General features: G+C 40.9%; 1 protein-coding gene across 3 annotated transcripts; it reads right to left on the bottom strand.

The window, feature by feature from the left end:
• Window positions 1-4,967: 4,967 nt before the first annotated feature.
• LOC103606791 (diphosphoinositol polyphosphate phosphohydrolase 3-beta) lies at window positions 4,968-16,113 on the bottom strand. Of its 3 annotated transcripts, XM_008591337.1 has the most exons (4): window positions 15,543-16,113; window positions 12,072-12,076; window positions 9,946-9,952; window positions 4,968-4,977 (listed from the first exon to the last, which is right to left on the bottom strand). In XM_008591337.1, exon 1 carries the CDS (start codon window positions 16,036-16,038, stop codon window positions 15,544-15,546), a length of 495 nt encoding a protein of 164 aa, XP_008589559.1. In that variant the 5' UTR covers window positions 16,039-16,113; the 3' UTR covers window positions 4,968-4,977; window positions 9,946-9,952; window positions 12,072-12,076; window position 15,543. The 3 variants fall into 3 exon arrangements, 2 of the variants coding, with proteins under 2 accessions (XP_008589559.1, XP_008589558.1); XR_551917.1 differs by lacking the exons at window positions 4,968-4,977; window positions 9,946-9,952; window positions 12,072-12,076 and adding exons at window positions 10,621-11,281; window positions 11,712-11,794 and having other exon boundaries at window positions 15,545-16,113; XM_008591336.1 differs by lacking the exons at window positions 4,968-4,977; window positions 9,946-9,952; window positions 12,072-12,076 and adding an exon at window positions 10,621-11,794 and having other exon boundaries at window positions 15,545-16,113.
• Between the last annotated feature and the right edge of the window lie 15 nt (window positions 16,114-16,128).

Below are 16,128 nucleotides of genomic sequence, written 5' to 3'. Positions count from 1 at the left end.
ACAATTTAACCCTTTTTTAATATTACTTATACTTACTATACTTGATTTTAATAACATTGATTAGTTATGGTTAACAATTTAATATTGCTTATACTCTATATTGATCATTTTAATTTATAATCAAAATCACAATGTTTATACCTTTCATCTCCCTGCCAATAGACTCTGGGAACAGCACAGGGACAAAGTGAAAAGTTAAATGGTCCTACTCAAACTAACAAAAACACACCATATCATTCTTATTATTACTAAAGAAAGAACATGTTCTTGGTAAATCAAGTGAAACTGTGGGAGTGGGGAGAAACAAAGAAATCTGTAACTGGTTGATGATCAAGTAGTTATAAACATTACTGCACTTGGACCCACCATCTCCCTGGGGGAATGTGGATAGAAATCCAACATAATAACTTCATTTCACACGTACAAGAGCATGACCACAGCCACAATGGGTCCATGCACACATCACTAACAAGGAAGATTAATGACAAAATTAAATGGAGCCAACCCATACCGGGAACATGTATCAAAAACACCTTTATTACTGACAATGCCCTTTAAATAAACCAGTTAATTTTAATGTATTTTAACATGTCCTTTGAGAAACTCCAGGGAATTTCCCAAAGCCATACTAAGCCAAAAGGTTAGGCTGTTTAATTCTGGGAAACCTTGTCAAGCAACCAAAGGTGAACAAACAAGAACTTCCATGGAGCCGCACCACACACATGGGACCCCCTCGTAGCCTGCAGAACAAGGGGTATCACTCAGGCTCCCATGCCGTTCCCTATAGCAGGATGGCTCATGGAACTAAGTGAAACAACCCAGGTGCAGAAAGAGAAATACCCATGTTCTCATTCATAAGTGGGAGCTGAATCCATAAATAAATAAACAATAAAGAGAGACAGAGAGAAAGAAACAACAATCACAATAATACATTGAACTTTTAGAAGGAGAGAAAAGAATTGTGGTTACAAGAAGTGGAAAAGGGGAGGGGAGGGGAGTGGAAAGGGTGGGGGTTAATGAGAAATTGGCTAAGGGACGCAAAGAAGGACTATGTATTGTAATGATGAATAAGCTAACTATCCTGATCTGACCATCACACATTGTACAGAACTACTGAAAGTCAACTTTGGACCTGAGGCATGGAGCTGGGGACTGGATCCCCTTCTCAAAACCAGGCATACCATAAGCGCCTTGGGGCCCACCTGGGGTCCTGAGGCATGGATCCAGGGACTGGAACCCCCCCCCCAACCAGGCATACTGCCAGTGCCAAGGAGTATGCCAAAAACATCACCTCCGTGTGGGTGGTCCACCACAGCCACCATAATAAACACAGCTGCTGCGAAAGCAGCTAGATGCCATAATCACCATGCAGATGGTCCACCAGCCACTGGAGTGCATTGACACAAGTAGAATCACCAGCAGAGACCAAAGAAAAGAAGAGGGTGTCTCCCTTCACAAAGCCCATTCCAGTGTGACCAAAGAAGCATCTTCCCTATGATAATATTGGGGGACCTAAACACACCTCTCAGCATTGGGCAGATCATCTAGGCAACAAATCAACAGAGTAACCATTACTCTTTCGGAAGGAGAGAAGAAATCTAGGGTAATTAGAGGGGGGAGGGGAGAGGGAGAAGAGGATGGGGAGATATTGTACAAGGGGCATAAAGAATAATTACAATTTGTAACAATATATATGCTAGTAATATTGATTTGATCAACATGTCAACGTCAACCCTCCAAAATATGTATAATCAATTATGATTCAATATTGATTCAATATAATCAATTATGATTCAACTTGGGGTACAAGTCAACTTTGTACCCCACATATGTGTGTGTGTGCATAAATAAATAAGTCTCTTTTAAAAAAGTCTCTGTGGTCCACCAGTTCATGTAGGATCTGATGGAGTTAGGTGATCAATGGAATTTTAGCTCAGGTCCCCAAGCCCATCCTATGGTTATTTCCCCAGTTTAAGAATGCATAATTGGAATAGATACACTCAGCAATGGCAAAACCCACACTGGTTCACTAGCCTGTGGTGTAAGGACTACTGCAGAGGGAGAGGCCAAGTGGAAGCCACTAGAACTGCCTTTACCTAGGAAAATAGTAAAACAAAAGCAATACCACATTCCTGTAGAGATTACAGAGACTACTGCTACTTGAAGGATGCAGGGGTAGTGATTCCCACCACATACCCATTTAAGTTGTCTATTTGGCTTGTGCAGAGACAAATGGATCTTGGAGAATGACAGTGGATTATCACAAACTTAGCCAGGTGGTGACTCCAATTACAGCTGCTATACCAGCAAATTAACACATCTCCTGGTGTGCAGCCATTGATCTGGCAAATGATTTTTTCTCCATATCTTTCCATAAGTCCACCAAATGCAGTTTTCTTTCAGCTGGCAAGGCAAGTTACACCTTCACTGTCCTATCTCAGGGGTATATCTAATCTCCTTTCCTATATCATAATTTAGTTTGCAGCGATCTTGATCACCTTTCCCTTTCACAAGATATAATACTGTTCTACTACATTGATGAAATTACATTGATTGGACCTAGTGCCTGAGAAGTAGCAACCACCCCAGACTTTTACATGCCAGGAGATGGAAAATAAATCTGACAAAAATTCAGAGGCTTTCTACCTCAGTGAAATTTTTAGGGGGACAGTGGTGTGGAGCAGGTCAAGGTATCTCTTCTAAGGGAAAAGGATAAGTTGTCATATTTGCCCTCCTACAATCAAGAAAGAGGAACCATGGGAAAATGTAGGTCAAAGGGTAGAAAGTTATACAGGATGAATAAGACTAGAGATCTAATGTACAACAGGAGGGCTATATTTAATATTGGTAATTTGCCAAGAGTGTAGATTTTAGGTGCTTTTACTACAACAACAAAAATTAGATGATGGGTGTTAATTTGCTTGATGGTAGTAATCACTTCACTATATATAAATATATCAACATAAGTATATCAAAACATCATGTTGTACGCCTTAAATATATACAATAAAAATATACAGTCTTGGGCTGTTTGTGCTGCTATAACAGAATACCTGAGACTGGGTAATTTATAAAGAACAGAAAATATTTCTCTCACAGTTCTGGAGGCTGGGAAGTCCAAGGTCAAGGCAATGGCATCTTGTGTGGGCCTACAGCATCCTCACATGGCAGAAGGCTGAAGGGCCAGAAATGGGTAAATTCTGTATCCTCACAGGGCAGAAGAGCAGGCAAGAGAGAACCCACTCCTGCAAGTCCTTTATATAGTGGCACTAATCCACTCATAAGGGTGGAACCCTCATGACCTAAACACCTTTCAAAAGGCACCACCTCCCAACACTATTGCATTGGTGATTAAGTTCCTACACATAAATTTTGGGGGACATATTCAGACCATAGCATTCCACTCCTGCCCCCTCAAATTCATGTTCTTCTTGAATGTCATTCTATCCCTATAGCCCCAAAAGTCTTAATACATTCCAGCATCAAATTTCTCTCCAGCTGTCACATGTGGAATCAAATAAGTTATGTGCTTCCAAAATACAATGGTGGAATAGGCATAGGATAGACACTTTTATTCTAAAAGGGAGAAATAGGAAAAAAAGAAGAAAAGAGTAGCAGGCCCCAAATGAGTCCAAAACCTAACAGAGTAAGCAACATTAAATCTTAAGGTGTTGTCAGCACCATGCTCTCCCAAGTGAGCCAACCGGCCATCCCTATATAGGGATCTGAATCCATGGCTTTGGTGTTATCAGCACCACACTTTCCCAAGTGAGCCATGGGCCGGCCCAGGAAAATTTATTTTAAAGGAGTTTGTATTAAAACCATATTTTTGTGTGTATAGCCTAATTTATATTTTATAAATTTCCAAATGTTCAGAACTTTTTTTTTTTTGTTTGGTTAAAAGAGACTACTTGGGGGGCCGGCCCGGTGGTGCACTGCTACAGTGCGCCGCTTGGGAGCGCGGTGGCGCTCCCGCCAGGGGTTCGGATCCCACATACAGACCGGTTCCCACTCACTGGCTGAGCGAGGTGCGGGTGCAGCACCGAGGTTTGCAGTCCTGTTGCCGGTCACGGTCCGGTACGGGCGCGACACTGAGGGTTGCGATCCGTTGCCGGACACAAAAAAAGACAAAAAGGAAAAAAAAAAAATCTTAAGGCTTGAGAATAATTTATTTCTACTTCATTTTTTATCTTCTGGACACACTGGGGCAAGGGCTAGGCCTCCAAGATCCTGGTCAGCCCTGCACTCATGGTTTTGCCAGCTTTTCCAAGCTGGTGCTACACACTGGTGGCTCTATAGTTTTGGGGTCTTGGGGGTGGCCCCAGTTTCACAGCTCCACTAGGTATTGCCCTAGTGGTAATTCTCTGCAGCATTCTTTGAAATCTAGGTGGAGGCAGCTATACCTTCACAACTCTTGCACTCTGCACACCTGCAGAATGAATGCCACATGGATACCAACAAGGCTCACTGCTAGCACCTTTTGGAGTGGCAGTCTGAGCCACACTTTGGCCTGCTTGAGTCACAGCTGGGGTGACTGAAGAGTGCTTTACCATAATGCAAGGAGCAGAGACCCAAGGCAGCCCTGAGCATGGATCCCAGAGGTCCCTTAGGTGCCCTCCCTAGGCCCATTTCTTTTACCTGTTCTGTCCTCAAGGCCCTAGCATTCTGGGCATGTGATGGGAGGAGCAGCCTCAAAGATCTCTGAATTGCCTTTGGGGTCTTTCTCCCATTGTCTTGATGAATAGCACCTGATTTTCTTCTATATATACTAATCTCCTTATCAAGTGGTAGCTTGTCCACATCCTTGATTTTCTCTCCTACACAAGCTTTTTTATTTTTTATGTGGCCAGGATAAGAGTTTTCCAAATCTTTATGTTCTGCTTTCCTTTTAATTTTAAATTTTGTCTTTAAAATGTTTCTCTCTTCTCATTTAACTTACTAAAAAAAGTTAAGAGAAGCCATGCAGCATCCTGAACACTTTGCTGCTTAGCGATTTCTTCTGCCAAATATTCTGTTCTTTACTATTAAGTTCTGTCTTTTATAACGTCTTAGGACAAGGACATAATTTAGCCAAGTTCTTTGCCACTTTATAAGTAGAATGACTTTTCCTCCAGTTTCCAAACTAGATTAGTATCTACATATATTTTATGTATTCATGTCATAACTTTTCCTTAATTTTCTTGACATTCCTAGGCTACACAGTTTATCTGTGAGTTTTTTAAAATTCTCAAATCTCCAGAAAATTTTCCAATACATTTATTGAATAAAATCCGCATATATGTGGACTCATGCTGTTTAAAACCATGTTCAAGGGTCAACTATAATTTATAAAGAACAGAAATTTATTCTCTCACAGTTTTAGAGGCTAAGAAGTCCGAGATCAAGTTGCTGTCATCTTGTATGGGCCTTCTTAGTGCATTCTCACATGGCAAGAGGTAAAAGGGCCAAAAAGGGGTTTACTCTGTGTCTTCAATGTGGCAAAAGAGCAGGAGATAGAAAATCCAGTTCCACTTGCCCTTTTTATAATGGCACTAATTTTTTCATTAGGGTGGAGCCCTCATGACCTAAACACCTCTCAGAAGGCCCCACCATCAACATTATTCCATTGGAGATTAAGTTTTCAACATGTGAATTTGGGGGGACACATTCCGACCATAGTACATACAGCTGAGAGAAAGAGACAGAGAGAGAGAGAAAGACAGACCAGTGCCTAGTGGGCATTTTGGGGGTTTTTGGTTTTTGTTTTTTTTTTTTTCCTTTTTGTCTTTTTTACTGACTGGTAACAGGATCGCAACCCTCGGTGTCGCGCCCGCACCGCGCTCAGCCAGTGAGTGGGAACTGGTCTCCACATGAGATCCGAACCCTCGGCAGGAGCGCCGCCGTGCTCCCAAGTGGCACACTCTCCAGTGCACCACCAGGCCGGCCCCATTTTGGGGGTTTTGGAGGCAATGTATTTCTCATCTGAATTTGTTACTCTGACCCATTTATAAAGTGACTGGAGAAGCTGCTAGTTTTGAGTAGGGCCCAGAACAAGAGAAGGCTCTGCAACAGGTTCACGATGCTGAACAAGTTGCTTTGGCACTTGGGTCATGTGATCCAGCAAATCTAATGGTACTTGAAGCATCAGTAGTGCATAGGGATGTTGTTTTGAACCCTTGGCAGACTCCTATATGTGAAGTGCAGTATAGGCCGTTGGGATTTTGTAGCAAAGCCCTGCCATGCTCTTCTGATAACTAATCTCCTTTTGAGAAACAGCTCTTGGCTTGCTACTGGGCTGTAGTAGGGACTAAACACTAAACCATGGGCCAACAAGTTACCATGTGATCTGAACTGCTATTCATAAAATGAGTGTTATCTGACAAAGCCATAAAGTTGGACATTCACAGCAGCACTCTATCATCAAGTGGAAGTGGTATATGCAAGACTGGGCCTAAGCAGGCCCTAAAGGCACAGGTACGTTACATGAAGAAGTTGCTCAAATGTCCATGGTCTCCACTCCTGCTACACTACTTTCACTTTCCCAGCCTGCACCTATGGCCTCATGGGGAGTTCCTTACAATCAGTTGACAGAGGAAGAGAAGATGAGGGCCTGGTTTACAGATGGTTCTGCATGATATGCAGGTGCCACCCGAAAATGGACAGCTACAGCACTATAGCCCCTTTCTGGGGCATCCCTGAATAACAGAGGTGGAGGGAAATCCTCCTAGTAGGCAGAACTTCAGGCAGTGAAACTGGTTGTTTACTGTGCCTGGAAGAAGAAGTGGTCAGACATAGGATTATCTACCAATTCATGGGCTGAGGGCAGTGGTTTGGCTGGACGGTCAGGGACTTGGGAGGAACATGATTGGAAAATTGATAATAAGGAAGTCTGGGGAAGGAATATGTGTACGGCTACTCTGGGAAAAGATATTTGCATCTCATGTAAATGCTCGCCGAAGTGTAACCTTAGCAGAGGATTTTTAAATCAAGTTGATAGGATTACTTGTTCTTTGGATAGCAGTCAGCCTCTTTCTCCAGTCACTCCTGTCATGAAGCGCTGCAATGGGCTCATGCTCACGGAATTCACTGCTCTTACCAAGTTCTCCATCATCTTGAAGTAGCTGGTTTGGTAGAATGGTAGAATGCTTCCACTGGGACATACAACAATGATTCCATTGAATTGGAAATTAAGATTTCCAACCTGCCATTTTGGACTCTTCATGCCTTTGAATCAACAGGCAAAAAAGATACTCTGCTTGCTGGGATGATTGATCTGGACTAATGGGAAACTGGACTACTACTCCACAATGGAGGTAAGGAAAAGTCTGCAATACAGGAGATCCCCTAGAGATGTCATCTTAGCAATGAATGCCCTGGCCAACATTTGGCCCCTCTGCAAATTTTTAGACCCTTAGGCCACTGCCAGTGATCCAATTATCTAGTTTGGTCAATGGCAGCACCATACATTCCTTATCCAATGTTGTCCCTTTTGGGGTAAGAAATTCTGATAGTCTCTTGCCTCATAGATACCAAAGTATAAACCAATACCATACAATGCCTCTATATAAACTAAAGGTATAATACAAGGCCTTATCAAAACACTCCTTATTGCCTTCAGAGTTAGAGACTTTGTTGATGGCAACCAAGGCTTTCATGTTACTTCTCAGAATACACAATGCTAAGCTCTAGAACAAGACACTTGATGGAACTTCCATCTTCCTTAATGGTCTCAGGCTACAGACATAATAGAATACCATAATGGCTTATTTAAACCTGTTCAAACTCAATTAAAGAAACATGATATATTTTAGTTATCAAACATTAGGGGCAAATTGTAATAAACTCTTTTTTTTATGTTTGACTGCTGACAACATTTAAGCCTCACCTCTCCCTTTTCCCCTTCAGCCCTACAACTGCATGAGCTAATAAAAATCCTGGGTGCTCTCTCCTTTAATGCTGGAGGGAATTTCAAACCATGCAAGCCCCAGCTGCACATTGGAGCCCTCACCCCAGCCCCACCCACCTAAACACAACAAAAACTCCAAGCCAGTATCCTTTCCTTGCTCTTTCATTTTCAGACCAGCTTTGGAAGCCTGCCCTGCTCTCCCCACCTGTCCCCCAAAAGCTTCTTTATATGAGTAATAAACCTTCGGATACTCTATTGATGTGTATGTGGTAGCATCAGTCTCGCTATTTGAACCAAATTTTGCTTGGGGGTCCATTCTGTATCTTCAGAGTGGCCACACAGGTGGCCTATGTTTATAAAAATAATTCTCAGCTGGATACATAAAAGGAAAGTGAATTTGTAGGGGAATGGCTCCTCCATGGTGCCCTGGCATCCTTGCATGTATCCACATAGGCTTGAGCTACAGCTAATCTGAGTCTTGGTTAAATGCCTTTTGATCCTCCCAAACATGAGAAAGTAAGTAGTTGCTAAATGGCCATCTCCCAGTCACTTTCCTAGCTCCCCTGGGGGGGTTGTCATGAACCAGTTTCTCATCATCTACCAGTTTCCCATGAGATATAGGGTTTTCTGTCCTGTGCCCTTCAGAATAGAGTGCAGAATATAAAATCACTCAGGTGCAGTGCAGATTTGGCTCCTCAGCAAAAGAGTATCCCACAATTTGCATTAAAGTCATCTAGCCCCTTTTGTTTGTCATCTTTTTGGGCTCAGGGAGCTGGCCCCTTCTTTGCACTGTTTATCTAAGTACTAAATTGTCTAAATCTAGAAGTGGCTCCTTGTATCTTTACTGGTCAAATCAGTCAGGCCTTGGACTTGTATGTATGAGCTTGTTACCATAATTCTGATTGCTAGCTTATGTCTTCTACCCATAAACTAAAATAACTAGCATACTTGTATTCATATAACAGTTCTTACAATGAATAAATACTGAGAGCTTACTCTGCTATGTACTTCAATCATCTGTATTTTGGGAAGCCTTCAGAGAATTATCAAATACAGCTGTATATCAAATAGAGTTTAGCACCTGAGGTAATACAGTAATTTATGAAGCTAAGAAGTTGGGAATATATTGGTACTGGAAGATTCTGAAACATAAAAACATGACTTATACACAAAATATTCCTCCAAAAAAAGAGAAACTTGAGCACAAGTCACAGTCTTTTGGTATTTCATTTTTCATATTTTCCAGTAAAAAATACCTGCTAAAATAATAGCAATGTGTTTTTGACAAGTATAATAAACACGTTATGAGCACCTGTGGGGTGCCATGTTCTAGGCTCTGTGCCAGACTCCAGGGGCACAGAGACAAACCAGTCTGGGCCTCAGAGCCAGGGGACCTCAGAGTTTAGAAGGCAGAGACATTTGGGTTAATAAGTGTAATATAATTTTGATAAGAACTATGACATAGCACAGCAATGGGGTACCTGGGAACACAAGAGTACATCTTACCCCAGGAGATCAAGAAGGGCTTCCCAAAAGCAGTAGTTAACAAATGTAAGGACTATGATTATCCCTATTTTACAGATGAGAAAGCTAAAGATTAGAGAGATAAAGTAACTTGGCAGAGGCCATACAACCTTTGGTCAAGCCAGTTCTGAGCCATAGCCTATTGGACTCCAAACCACTATTTGTTTTAATTTACTCCCATCACGTACAGTTCCCCTGGCTCTGCTTGCCTCCAAATTTTAAAAATCTGCTAAAATCAAAGTAAACTCAAATTAGGAAACAACTTCCAGGGAAAGACTGATGAAAGTTTTTGTGGTATATCATGGTGCCTTTTCACAGGGGAACCTTGGAATTGAAAGCTCTGTCCTGTAGTGAGTGGTAAAGGGCTCTAAGGTAAACCCTTTACCTCCCCTTTCCCAGGTTGGTTTGGGGAACTGCTTGCTCTTAGAATTAGAACACACTTAGCAGGAGTAGAAGGGGCAGCTTTAGCTTCACAGTCCTTTACACTTAGGAAGGAATTCATCTTCCATGGGAGAGGTATTCAATGCTGTTCTCACTTTTTGCCTGCTCCTTCTTGACCTGCAGAAAAGTCAGGACAGACCTCATATCTTTTGACATAAGCACAGCTTCACTCACTCTGACCTAGAAGGCTTTAGCCTTTATGGAATTCTAAACACAGTCCAGAAATGAAGGAACAGCTGCAGTTTGTGAAATGCAAAATGGTTCACTGCAGTCAGGAATGTTGACTGCTTACTTTCCTATTTCACCTACCTTCAATAAAACTTTAAATTTAATTAACATGCAACCAACAAATCTACAGCTATCATTCCCCTAAAACCTATTCAAAAAACAGCATTATGTGGATTTTTATAAAATTCCATAACTTTGCTCCTTGGAGGCTCCACTTGATTTTTCACATTGATATGAACTGGACTGTAGGCGTTGTCAAAAACCCTACTCAACAGCATATGAGAATCCATTCTCATTTTCCAGTAGGAATAAGTAAGGATTTAACTTTTCCTATTTCAATGGGCCAAATTAAAAGAAAAACCTAATATTGGTCTGTAGCAAGGAAACCATAGTCAGGGTATGTCTCCCCTCTTTTTGAGCATTTGACCTCTTTGAGCCAGAAGTGGTAACCTCAGAGCCAACATCTTTTAAACAATCTAAAATTTTTCCTCCACTTTTTTTCCTTTACCTTATATATTAGCCTTAATAAGAAAAACTCCAAGTTGTTTTAATTAGCTTTTTATTATGGAAAATGTCAAACACACAATAGTAGAGATGAACGTATATAATGAACCACCCTTTAACCATCACCCAGCTTCAACAATTATCAAGGCCAATCTTGTTTCATCCATGTCTCCAATGCACTTAAAATCCAGACTCATTGTTTTACAGCAATTCCCAGACATTGCTTCATTTCAATTGTAAATATTTGAGAACGCAGATAAGGACTCGTTTCCAACATAACCACAATACCATTAACTCTAATATCAATATCCAGTCAAGTTCAAATTACCCTATCTCATAAATGTATTCATTTTAGTTTGGTTGAATCAGGATCCAAATAAGATCCACACAATTGGTTAAGATGTATCTTAAATTTCTTTTAATCTATAAGTCCATCCTCCATCTCTCTTTTATCCTTGCAATTTATTTACTGAAGAAACTGGGTCATTTGTCCTATAGAGTTTCCTGAAGTCTGGATTCTGCCGGTCGAATCTCTGTGGTATAGAGTAATGTGTTTCTCTCTTCTCTGTATTTTCTATAGATCAGGAACTATGTCTAGAGGCATGGTCAAATTTGGTTTAAAATTCTGGCAAAAATACTTCATAGGTGGTGTAGAGTACTGCCATCAGGAGGCCCATCAATGTCTGGGATGACATAGACCTATGAGTAAGAATTTTTGCTTTCTAATATCTCACAGCTACCTTGAGACAGCTGTGTGACACCTGATATATAAAAGACAAATATATGCTAGACAGATTAGAAGGGGAATGTTTTATCACTCAGTGTCATTACAAAATAATTATTTAAACAAAACTTCAGTGATGTCTACCATATTTCAAGGAATGCTTATATGCTAGATATAAAAAAAAAGACTCAGGAAACAAGTCCCTTGCATTCAAAATCATATAACCGGATTAGAAATACAGACATATTATCATAAAAGCACAAAAAAAAGGCAACAGGTGCCAAATTAGAATTCTGTACAGATACAGTGGTAGTGCAACAACCTGGAAAATAGTTGTAATAGAAAGGGAAGAAGTGTCCAAAAGCATAGGATGAGCTGTATCCTTGGGAGAGCGAAAGAGCTCACCTGTGCTTCACAATTCCATTCATCATTGGGTTCACATACTTGATTCTTTCAAAGTAAATCTGAACAACATCTATGCCATTCACCTAGAAAAAAATAATCTTATTAATACAGTTTTATTGGTTCATCAGTTCCTCTAGTCAACAAATATTTACTGAGGACCTACTATGGTTCATCAACCACTTTGTACTGGAAAAGCCTTCAGTGAATTATCCACTGTAGTCCCACTGTGAGGCCAAATGAGAGCCTGAGGGAATAACGAATTGTCCCAGGTACATTATGAAGCTGAGAAATCAGGAATACACTGGTGGTAGACATTTCTAATCTATGGATCAATGAAAAATGTCTCAAAATTTCAGCCACTGTTCTATGCTTTGAGGATACAGGGAGGATTAAGTCTGGGTCATAGTCCTCAAAGAGTTCATATTCTAATAGGCTAACAGTCATTCAGAAAGATGATTACAATACTAGAATGATGCTGAAAATATTTGTTTTGCCTGATGCTTCCACAAAAGGAATACTGAAAAAAAAATTTGGCCAGGTGTTAATACTGTAGGCTCTAAAGCAGCATTTTCACCTCCCTTTTCCCAGTTAACAACCATTGAGGAAGGAACTGCTCTTTCTTACAATTGGACTCCATATAAAGGGAAGGGAGAGAAGGAGCAGCTCCAGCTTCAGAGCCCTTTAAACTATCTGTCCAAGAAGGGCCCTTTAATGTTGTTATTTTACAAGCTGCCTGTTCCTATTCTTACACACACACACTCCAATTTTTATTGTCTCTAAATACAAATATGCTAAAATCACTACAGTTCTCTCAAATGAAACTATACAAAGAAATTAAAAACATTTATGGCCACCCCTCACTCCTTTCAGGGTTAATTCTTTCAACAGTGATCTGATCAACAGAATATAGATAGGTTTCTTAGAAAATATAATACATTAGACACTCAGGGCAAATTCTGTATCAAACATACTAAAATTACCTTTACTTCAACATGTCATCTTCAAGCTTTTTTTAAGAGTAAGAGTAGGCACTTGTCCAGTGGGGAAAAAAATAGCCCTTTAAAAAACATGCTGAAAATAAATTTCTTTCTACTTCATAACTGAAAATCTTAATTCTTTTGGATCAGGCCACTGTTTTTTGAGGCAGGGGGTAGGGCAGAGTATGAGCTGAAAAATTAAGCTGTACATTTTTTACTGCAATCATCACTTAAATAATGTATAGGTGCTATGTAATGACTCTGTAAGAAGAAAATTCCAACTGTGCATTAAACTTGGAGGACAGAGGTTATAGACACCATTTAGTTTACCTTTGTGTCAACTATTTTACCCTAAAATTTTTGGATTATTCTTTTAAAATGAAAAGCTATTTGGGCCCTTTCATTTAATTTTTTCTATACTGAATTCCATAAGTATATTTAATAAGAACTACCTATGTGAATTTCAAAACTTACTTTAAAGTCTAATAACTGTAAAATGTTCTGTTGCAATTTAGGAATGAAAGGCTTGGGAGTTTTACAAATTGCATAAACTGAAGGTATCTGGATGCTAAAGAAAATCCTAGCAAGTTGTAGTACTCAATCCAAATGATTCTGAACAAAACAAAGCAAATATTTACAGGCTAAGAACTCTTGAGAGCTGGTTAACATCAACACTGTACTTTTTCACATTTGTCAAATATATAGTTCAAAAGTTAAAACATAGATTGTGCATTATTATCTCTATGAATGACACGTTTAAGTTAAATCTCCCAGGTATGTGTGCCATTTTAGATCAAGGCAGTACTACGTATAAAATAAAGTGATAAAGAAACAATCCACTTTCTTTGTGGTTAGTGTATACTTTGAAGAATCTCAGTTTACTGAGACTATTAGTCGTTTTAGATTATTGGAATAGAAAAGGTCAATTTGTGGGATTTAAAGTTTGTTTAAAAAATAAGAAGGCATGTATTTCTATAAAAAGAAAGATACATTTTGATAAATTCCACACTTCTGCATAATTTAGAGCATGAAATTATACATTTGTTTTTTTAAAGCTATTTATTTTCTATTCCACTCATTCATTCGACAACACTGACTTTTGTTAACTACATGTTTTTTATTTAGACATATTTCTATATGGCAAAGATCTTATTTTAAAAAGAGGCACCAAAGATTAAAAAAAAAAAAGTAACAATATTCAATTCGACCAGTGACTGTGTCTTTTAAAAAGTTCATTTGTAGAACAAAATATTTAAATTACAGCTAATAACCACTTAAATTTATTATTAGTTTGTAGAATACTCTTAAGATGTTAAGTGTTCTATGTAGAAAGATATCCCTCATCCATACTCCCTTCACAAAGTAGGCTATTCCACAACCTTCATGGGAGATGAGTTCCAGAAGAATTCAGACTTCACACAACTCTTAAGCAGAATGCATAACAGGGACCCAAAGTGCCTATCAATAATGTTTAAGAGACATGATGTATTCTAGGTTTCCTAACAATTAGGCATGATTTTTCCACGCTTGATACTCGCTTCAAAAGTAGGCTTCCTTCTACATAATTTCTAACATGGCTGGGGGAATAGAGAAAGTTCCAGAAGATATACTCATATATTTTAGAGGGGATTCCTGATTTCAGGCAAGTATCGAAGCAAACGTAAGAACTTTTAACCCCAAAAAGTTTGTCCTGAAACAAAACATTTACCCCCTAATCTCTAAGAGAGAGTGTCCCAACAGTTTGAGAAGTCTGTAACAGCTGAGCATCAAAAGAGCTCACTCAACTGGAATGTAATCATCACAAAAGCTCCCAGGCCTGTGGTTACTGGGCGTCAGGGAAGTTTAACTGGAATGGCACTAAGATAAATTTCTTTCAGAAACGAATTTATATCGAGAGAATCATGGTTCTTCTAGGGTATGGAGAAAGGGGCAATGGGCCTTGGAAACTGACGACACTAAGTCATATTCTGTGAACACAGTTTTCAAGGTAAGATGTGTACTGTATATCAAATGTGCTTGGCTAGCAATTCCCCAGAAATCGCTATTCTCTGAGGTACTACCTTGCTAAACGCTATAGAAAGTGGCCATTTCAAGTCAGCAGTGAAAAATGACCAGCTGTGAAAGTTTTTTGAAAATCAAATGATCTACATATGAATAGACGAATTCCTGAAAAAGGCACATTAGATCACATTTCTGAAGCTAACATTACTGTCCAGTGCAGAAGGAGCACAAGACGTAAAATTTCTTAATCGTTTTTTAAGAATTCCAAACTCATCATTTAAACCAACTCTCGCCACAGAAGGGCTCGGTGGCAAGGGCCAATACTGTGAAAAGAGAAAACAACTTAAGGGATAAAAATAATGGTGTTGGTCGGACTTCACAGGCCTCCACTACAAGACTGGTATTAAAATGCGCACGCACACTCACGCACAAACGTGTGAAATGTCAAACAAACATACACACATCACAGGCTGCACAGAGCGCGCGCACCCCCACCCCCTCCACGAACAGGGCGAGCGCGCGCACCCCCACCCCCTCCACGAACAGGGCGAGCAGTTAAGGCACCTTAAAAAAAAAAAAAAAAAAAAAACCCAAAACCCGTGCAGCTTTGGCTTACCGAAACATTTTACAGTGTAACCAAGAAGCGATTTTCAAAGCATCTGAAAAACGTGCAAATTGTCTGAAAACTGCGCCTGGCAACCGAGACAGTTTGCAAGCGTGATTCAGAGGTCTGCCAAGGAAACAAAAGAAGCCTCCCTCCTCCCAGCGAGACCGCACATGGCACGAGAGGTGCTTCGGGCAGGGTTTAGCCTAAGGGAGCGGACAATCGCAAGTCTGTGCCGGCGCGGTACATACTAGGGATCGCTATCTGGCAGGGACGGGGCCATGGAGTTTCCATTGGTGGGGGAACCGCCCAGCTTTAGTTTTTCCAGATACTCGGCATGCACGGGCTTGTGCCACTGGAGAACCTTGATCGCATCTTCGACTTTAAACCACTCTCGCTTCCTCCCAATGCTAACCGAGTCTTCCCAATCCTCCAGCAGCTCAGTGACAGTCAGTACATACACGTACGTCCTGTGCTTGCGATCTTGGTTGTGCTCGAACACGCCCAGGAGCCGGCCTAACTTCCCCTTGACTCCCGCCTCTTCGTACACCTCGCGCACCGCTGCGCCGCCCGGCTCCTCCTCGGGCTCCATGCCCCCGCCCGGCACTATCCAGCGGTCCGGGTAGCGGCTGCTACTCACTAACAGCACCTCGTCCTCGCGCTCGCTCCGGAAGCACAGGCACGCCGCCCGCTTCTTGAAGCCCTCCGGGTCGTAGGTCCGCGTCTGGTTCGGCTTACACTTCATCCTCGAAGACGCCGCCGCCGCCGGGCAGCCGAGGCGGTGGGAAGAGAAAAGGCCGAGGCGAGGGCCGGGCAGAGAGTGGCGCCTCAGCCG

Source organism: Galeopterus variegatus, unplaced genomic scaffold (genome assembly GCF_000696425.1).
Source record: "Galeopterus variegatus unplaced genomic scaffold, G_variegatus-3.0.2 Scaffold6843, whole genome shotgun sequence".
Lineage (NCBI taxonomy): Eukaryota > Metazoa > Chordata > Mammalia > Dermoptera > Cynocephalidae > Galeopterus > Galeopterus variegatus.
This window is presented reverse-complemented; position numbering and strand designations above follow the sequence as displayed.

Coding starts and splice junctions, on each gene's coding strand:
- LOC103606791 (XM_008591337.1), bottom strand. CDS start 16,038: ATGAAGTGTAAGCCGAACCAGACGCGGACCTACGACCCGGAGGGCTTC.